This window comes from Plasmodium reichenowi, chromosome 2, assembly GCF_001601855.1.
Source record: "Plasmodium reichenowi strain SY57 chromosome 2, whole genome shotgun sequence".
NCBI lineage: Eukaryota > Apicomplexa > Aconoidasida > Haemosporida > Plasmodiidae > Plasmodium > Plasmodium reichenowi.
This window is the reverse complement of record NC_033647.1, coordinates 161,752-170,578: the sequence shown is the minus strand read 5'-3', so window position 1 is coordinate 170,578 and position 8,827 is coordinate 161,752. Positions and strand designations below refer to the sequence as shown.

Below are 8,827 nucleotides of genomic sequence, written 5' to 3'. Positions count from 1 at the left end.
AGTTTTTTTAATTTTTTTAAAATTCATATGGAAAATATTTTGCTAACTTGAAAAAATAAACCAATTTTTTTTTTTTTTTTTTTTTGTAATTCACAAATTTTTTGTTAATATGTTTATATATATATATATTTATATATATATATATTTTTTTATTTATATAACTTTTTTTTTTTTTTTTAATTTAAAAATAAAAGGAAAAAATTGAATATAAGCGGCCCATACATAATATATAAAAATATAAATATATATATATATATATATATATATATATATATATATTTTATAATAATTTGTCGGTATGTAAATGTTACTTCTTATGAATACTTTATATATCAAAGTGCTCCTTAATTATAATATTTATAATGTTCCACGGATTAAAAATAAAAAAGTCGGCATATTAGTTTGCGCTCACCCCGTCCTGCTCTGTTTGCTTGACAATAATGATATGATGAATATATTTAATTTGTTTGTTGATGTTCATTTTTTTGTTTAACATTTTGTATGATCGTATAGAACAAAATAGGCTTTACTCTGTTGTAATAAGAAGATTGTGTATAATAAGATTCACTTTGAATATTTTCATTTGTATGGTCCTCTTTAATATTACGCAAATATCCATACATTTTATTTTTTTTTATTATAGGTAAGAAACGTTTGTTGTAAGATAAATGTGTAATGTTATTATATAGAAAGGAAAATAAACATTTGTCCGTAGCATTATAATAAAGAATATGAGTTTGTTCATTTTTATCATTATTGTGGAGACGTTTTTCAAATAATAATGTATTTGCGGGTTGATTTATTGTATCAACATAAAAATCATATAAAATATTTTCTAAGAGATTACATTCTGTTAAAGAGATTTGATTATGGCATGATAATTTAATAATATCAGCTTGCCATATATTTAATTTATATAAATCACTTTGTATTTTTAATTTATTTACTATTTTTTCTTTTTTGGAGATAATGAAAAATATATTTTCCTTTTTATAGGATAATATTTTTTTAGCTACTTTTAAAAAATGATTATCTAATTCAAATATATTAATTTTATATTTATAAAATATATGTAGTATATTTTCGCATATATAATTATCAGATTCATATTTCTTATTACTTTTCTTTTTATTCGTCAAGTTTTTCTTTTTATGTTTCTTTTTTTTTATAATATATTCTTTATACGTAAAGAAATATTGAGGATATAATTTTACAATAATTTTATATTCTTTGCATGTACACGATCTTATAAGAAAAATAGCTAGCTCTAATAATTTTATTTGTTCATATTTATATATTTTAATATGTATAATATCATAATCTTCCTTTAATAAATTCATATATGGAAAGTGTCTCAAGTTATTTAAATTGATATATAAGACACGATAATAATTATTAATATGATTATGATTACAATCATTCTTTTTTTTTTTTTTCTTCTTCTTATTATTTTCATCATCATTTTTTTCATCATTTTTTTCCTCATTTTTTTTATTTTTTTCATTTTTTTCATCATTTTTTTTATTTTTTTCATTTTTATCAATTTGATAATTTGTTATTATATCACCTATTAACGGTTTTTTAAAAAAAGGATAATTAAAAAAGCGTAAAAAGCTATGTACTATTAATTCATTTCTATTTATATATTTATTATATTCAGAATGTCTAATATATTTATTTATCATATTTTCTGAAGGTATAATAAAATGAAAAGCATTGGATAACTTATCATATAATATAGTTCTTCTATGTATAATATCTTTGATATTTCCATTTAATTTAGGTTTTATATTATCATTTATACATATATCATATATTTCATCTTTATCTCTTTTAATTAAAATAGTATTTTTTAGTTTTTTTAAGACTTCTTTCGATTTATCAAATTCGATAATACCACCTCCTAATACAATTGTAACATTGGTCATGTGTTGCTCTCCATTTTGTTTTTCTTGTATACATTTTTTTTTTAATCTACAAAATAAATCATTTATTTTTTTGTTATAAAATATTATACCTTTGTTTGTATAAGTATAAAAAATATTGTCATCATAATTTTTATTTTCAAAGTTGGGATCATCAACATATATTCCGCATACATCCGAAAAGGATACTTTTTTCTGAATTTTCTTTTTTGTAAATATATGTTGGTTATCTTTATTATTATGTAACGAATTATGGTTATCATTATTATTATGGTTGTTGTTATCATAAATGTTGTTGTTGTTATCATAAATGTTGTTGTTGTTATCATAAATGTTGTTGTTGTTATCATAAATGTTGCTGTTGTTATCATAAATGTTGCTGTTGTTATCATTAATATCATTATCACATTCTGTTTGTTTGTTTTGATTTGTCGAATTTATTTTTTCATCCCTTCTATTTACATGTTTTATTGTTGCTCCCGTTTTATCCTTAGGTGTACGCATATTTCTATCAAATGTTAATATATAAAATGCTAGATATAGAGAAGAAATAAATGTTACATATTCATAATATCTAAACTCCGATATAGACAATTTATCAAATTTAATTTCGTCTTTTAATATATATTCATCTATATCAATAATTATATTATTTTCAATTTTTTTGCTGAGAAATGTTTTGCCCACATTTCTCATACCACATATTATTGTAACATTCAAAATATTTATTTGTTTTATTAAATAAGATATATTTATATCATTTTCTAATATTTCATCATATGTATATATCCTTTTATAATTATCATCTTTATAAATAAAATTGTTCCTTTTATATAAATCTATAATATTGTTATATTTCATACGATTATTTAATATACTATTCTGTTTTGAATATATATTATGTGATATGTGTTTTTTTTTTTTTCTTTCTTCTTCTTCTTCTTCTTCTTCTACTTTTTCTTCTTCTTCTTCTTTTTTTTTTTTTTTTTTTTTTTTTTTTTTTTTTTTTTTTTGTATATTCTTATTATTTGTATCTTTTCCCTTTCTTTTGTTGTACATATATAAGGATATATATCTTTTTCTTTTAACATCTAAATATAAATATTTTTGTATTTTCTTACATATTTTTTCATCTGTATGTTCTTTAGAAGTATCTATTTCTTCTTTATGTACATTTAATGTATTATCTATTCTCTTATAATTCTTTTTGTTTACATTGTGTATATCAATTTTTTTCTTTATATCATAGCTTTCACATGTTCTAGGAAAAGTTCTTTTTATTTTTTTTGTGCAGGAGAGCTTTCTCGAACTTTTATTATTATTAGAATATCCTAAAACATAGGGTGTAATATTTATTAAAGCCAAATTGTTGTTGGTTTGGGTTTTTCCTCTGTGACGTGTATTACAATATATTTTTTTTTTCTTATGTTTATTTATTTTGTTTTTTATGTTTTTCCTCTTAGAACAGATGAGATTAAGGTGTGAATTAATTATGTTGTGCAATCCATTTTTTTTATAATTTTGTTTATATACTTCAACATTGTTGTTATTATTATTATTACTGTTGTTATTATTGTTATTATTGTTGTTGTTATTATTATTATTATTGTTATTATTATTATTATTATTGTTGTTGTTATTATCATTATTTTCATTATTATTATCATTATTATTATTTTTTGTTATAATTACATTATTCATCTCCATATTTCCTTTAGTTAATTTATTCATACAACAATCAAATAATTCATTAGAAGATTCAGAAGATAAAACAGATGTAGATATTGAAATGGACTTAGCATTACAAGTATTGTCATATTTAATAGGTTCTGTATATTTATCAGTTTTTATTTCGTCCTTTTCTATTATTATGTTCATATTTTCCACAATTTCATTCTTTTTTACTATATCATTGCATTTTATTATATCATTGCATTTTATTATATCATCGCATTTTATTATATCATCGCATTTTATTATATCATCGCATTTTATTATATCTTCGCATTTTATTATATCATCGCATTTTATTTCCCCACCCTTATAGCTTTCATCTGGCGTATGGGCACTTTGAGGACGTTTTTTTTTTGTAGAATATAACAAATTAATATTGTTAACGTCCTGAAAATTATAAGTATTTATAAATTGATTCGATCCATTTTGGACATATATATGTAGATATTTTTTTGCATAATAATAAAATAATGGGAAACTTTTATGTACATGATCACATTTAGGAATTATTATATTTTTAAAAATAAGAGACAAGATGGTTACCATAAAAATAATTCGATGATCATTTTGTGTGTCTACATATAAATATAAAGATTGCATATGATTAATAACATATTTAGAATTATTAACAAATTTTTGAATTTTTTCATATTTGTTATGAATACAACTTGTATCATATATATTTTGATTATTTGTTATTATATTTTTATCTGTATTTATTTGATTTTTTTTTATATTTTTTTTATATCTATAAAAGTGTATATTTTGTAAAGGATGCAACATTTTAGTTATATATATACTATTATTAGTACAAGATATAAATAATAAATTATGAAAAAATAATTTTAATATAAATACTACATGATATATTCTAGTAGATTCTTTAATGTTTTGATTATGTATATTTTTTATTTTAAATATTATATTTTCATTTATATTAGATAATATGAAATGACTAAATAAAATACATATAGAAAAGAAATCATCTGAAAAAGATTCAGCATCTATAACAATTTTGAAGCTCAACATATTATTATTAGTTGATTCATATTTTATATATATTTTTTCATATATATTATATTTTATTTTATAAATACTTAAAATTTGTTCTATATGATTATTAGTTTTTTTCATTTTATTGTATTTTTTTATTGATTTTAAATAAGGTGATATATTATTAGATGAAATATTATATACTAAATTGGGTGTAAGGCAATTTTTTTCCTTCAAATTATTTGAAATAATATTATTTTTAGTTTCTTTTATATTCACATCTGCACTTTGATTTATTGTAATTAATTTATTTTTATTTTTATTTTTATTTTTTATTTTTTTTTGTATTTTATAAAATGGTCTTAATATTTTTTTTTTATTAAAACTAATCTTAGATGTTATAAAATGAACCATATATATTTTACTACTTTTACCTTTAGAACCTATTAAATTCTGAGAATTTACATTATATTCACTTTCTTTATTTAATTTATTATGTTGTCTTATATATATTTTTACTCCAACTAATAAAAGAATATTAAGGAGATAATAATTGTATATGTCTTCTTGATACATCACGGTTTTTATTTTGTAAATATTATTTCCTTTGTATTTCACATTTAAATTATTAATATTTAATTTTAAGGAAATGGTACAATTCTTTTTTTTAATTATAAATCCTACAAGGAAATAAAAGTATAAACCTAAATCATTATTAATATGATAATAATAGTATTTCTTTACTTTCTCATTTTCTTTTAACCTTATTTTCGTATGTATTTTTTTTTGATCATTTGTCTTGCATACTTTGTTCTGTTTATGCAGTGTATTATTTTTTGTTGTCTCTACATCATTTATCCTATGCATCCTATGCTCATTAGTACCTTTCGACATAATATCATCATTCTTTATCATATTATTATTTCCTTCTTCTTCGTTATTATCTCCCTTCAATAAATTTGTTACAATTTTGTCGTTCATTTGATTTTCTTTTTTCTCTTTGTCTTTTTTGAGAATAATTGAACAGGTCGGATTGTTTGTCGTTTTTTCTGAAGAATATTTATTAGGGTTAACATGATTTATACATATATCACTCTTATTATTATTATTATTGTACCTATTATTATTATTATTATTGTAACTATTATTATTATTATTGTAACTATTATTATTATTGTAACTATTATTATTATTATTATTATTGTAACTATTATTATTATTATTATTATTATTATCATCATATAATTGGTACATTTCTTTTTTATGTACATAATATATACCTTTATGGTTCACTTTAATATGTACTCCCCAAGTCCTCATGACATACAAAGTCATATCTATGAATGCTTTTGACGTGGTATTAAATAGCCCACATTGTTTATAATTTTCGTTTTTTATATTTTGGTAAAATGTATAATCACATGGGAGTTTATGTTGTACATATATTTGGTTATTCACTTTATTACTATTATTATTATTATTATTATTATTATTATTATTATTATTGTTGTTATTTTTTGTTGTTATGTCATTTTTTTTTTCTTCATTTGTATGAATATTTTCGTTAAGTATCATGGTACCCTTTTTAAAAGCATGAGGAATAATTAATTTATTTAAAAGGGAGTTCTTTAAAAGACATTCCTTTTTTAACATATATTTTTTAAAGAATGTAAGTTTTTTTTTTTTTTTTTTCTGGTCACATATATTATATAGAAACCTAATTTTATATTTAATATTATTTTTAATATTATTGTAAAATGTTTTTTTTTGTTTGTTTATAATATATTTATATGTATAATCCTTGTTTATCATATTTTTTTTATACGAATGTTTATAGTTTAAACAAAGTTTTGTGTTATTTTTTGAAAAGGGAGAAATTAAAAGTATGGATGAAATAAATTGACTTGAATAATAATTATCAACATAAATTTTTTTGGTTATGAATATATCATGATGTGTTATATTTAATATATGCTTTTTGATTGATATAGATATAGGTAAATAATGTTTTTTTTTTAAATATTTTATTTTTATATATTTGAAGCATTTTCTTATAACATTTACTAAAGGATGTATAATACGTACATTTTCCATTTGTTTACATCCTTTTAATATTATACATTTAATTTTTGTTTTATTTTCTTCTTGTGCTTTTATATTTTGTTTACATATATATAAACATAAGAGTGGTAATATAAAACGGCATACAGTTCCACAATTATAAACATTTAATACAACTTTTTTTTTGAAGACAAAATTTTTAAATAATGTTTTACTTTTATCTATATTTCCTTTAATTATAATTATGTTTTTTTCCTTTTTTAAAAAGAAATAGGATAATGATGAATGTTCAATACATGCCGTCATATATTCCTTAGATATTTCCCCTAATTTTTTTTTCTCTTCTTCTGTATATTTACAAACACAGCATTTCTTCTTTTTGATTCTATGATTCTTATTAAAGTTATTATACTTATTTCTCTTTTCTCCTTTACAGTATTTTTTACATTCCAATATGGCCATACGTTTTAGATAACTTAATTTTTGTATACGAAAGATATTTTCGATATTATATATATTAAATGAATAATTTATAGATTCTACACTCATAAAACGTTTTTCATCATCAATTTTTTCCATCTCTTCTGAATATCCTTTTTTTTGTATATCTATTATATTATTAATATATTCATCTATTTTTTTACCCTTCAACATAATAGGAAAGCATAAGTCCCTTAATATTTTTATAAACACCACAACGTCGTAACACATATTTATATTTTTCAAGTATATTTTATTTGAGCTAAGACAACTTGCGTAGATAACGCGAATGCTTTCAGATTTGTTGCCTGTATGTGGTAATAAAATGTTTTTCCTCTTCATGTTTGTTTCTAAGAAGAATTCGGTGGTATCTTTTTTGATTCGTGGGTTGATTGGTTGATTGGTTGCTTCATTGATCCCTTCATTGTTTAATTCTTTGATCCCTTCATTGATTAATTCTTTGATCCCTTCGTTGTTTAATTCTTTGATCCCTTCATTGTTTAATTCTTTGATCCCTTCATTGTTTAATTCTTTGACCCCTTCATTGTTTAATTCTTTGATCCCTTCATTGTTTAATTCTTTGATCCCTTCGTTGTTTAATTCTTTTATCCCTTCAGGGTTTAATTCTGTGGTTGTTATGGTTACCTCGTTGGTTATCTTTTTATCACCTTTTTCCTTTATATTTTTATTCTTGTGAACCTTTTTATATTTGCTTTCCCTTTTCCTTTTGGAAGACATAGGACGCTCATTCTCCTTGTCACTTGAATCTATTAAATAGATGCTATTTTCGTAAATATTAATAATATTAGTTTTTCTATATGATGATATAAAAATATTTGGGCATAATACTTTCAATATTATGTCCATAGGTATTTGTATGAGTATATTTTTTTTTATTTTACTTATATGTACAGGGTTGAACAATACAAGATAGTTTAAGTAAACAATATAATTAGATACATATAAATTATGTATCATGTCTTTAATATGAAGAGATAAATACGTTTCGTTTATTTCATATTTCATATTATATCTCCTCATTATTTCTTCTACCTCTAATAAATATAATAAATCTATTATATTTAGTTCGTATAATATTCTTAATTCACATAATATACCATAATTTAAATATTCATTGTATTTATGTTTATATTTAAATATTTTTCCTATAGCATCTTTTATACTATAACCAACATTGACTGTACTCAACCTTGTGTGTACTCCTTTTAATGATACCTTTTCTTTTGTACTCATATTTATTAGTATATTATTTTGTTTATTCTGGTGATTATTATTACCTTCTGGGTGACTATTCCCATGATCACTGTTATCATTATTATTCTCTTTTTTATTATAATAGTTATTAATTAATTTGTTGCAAGTTTGATTATTTAAGTTGTTCTTTACGCTTATGTTTTGGTTAATATCATTATGATTGTTTGTTTGATTTGATTCGTTTGTTTGATTTGATTTGTTTGTTTGATTTTGTTTGTTTGTTTGATTTGATTTGTTTATTTCATTTGATTTGTTTGTTTGATTTGATTTGTTTGTTCCACTTTGTTTGTTTGCTCCACTTTGTTTGTTTGCTCCACTTTGTTTGTTTGTTTCATTTTGTTTGTTTGTTTGTTTGTTTG

General features: G+C 20.6%; 1 protein-coding gene across 1 annotated transcript in view; it reads right to left on the bottom strand.

Moving 5' to 3' along the window:
• Window positions 1-458: 458 nt before the first annotated feature.
• Window positions 459-8,827, bottom strand: part of PRSY57_0205400 (pentafunctional AROM polypeptide, putative) — a gene marked incomplete at both ends in the record, with an annotated part of 10,419 nt that continues 2,050 nt past the window's right edge. Inside the window, one exon of the mRNA XM_020114396.1 lies at window positions 459-8,827. This exon is cut by the window's right edge and continues 558 nt beyond it. Within this exon, the coding sequence (XP_019970867.1) occupies window positions 459-8,827 (8,369 nt within the window).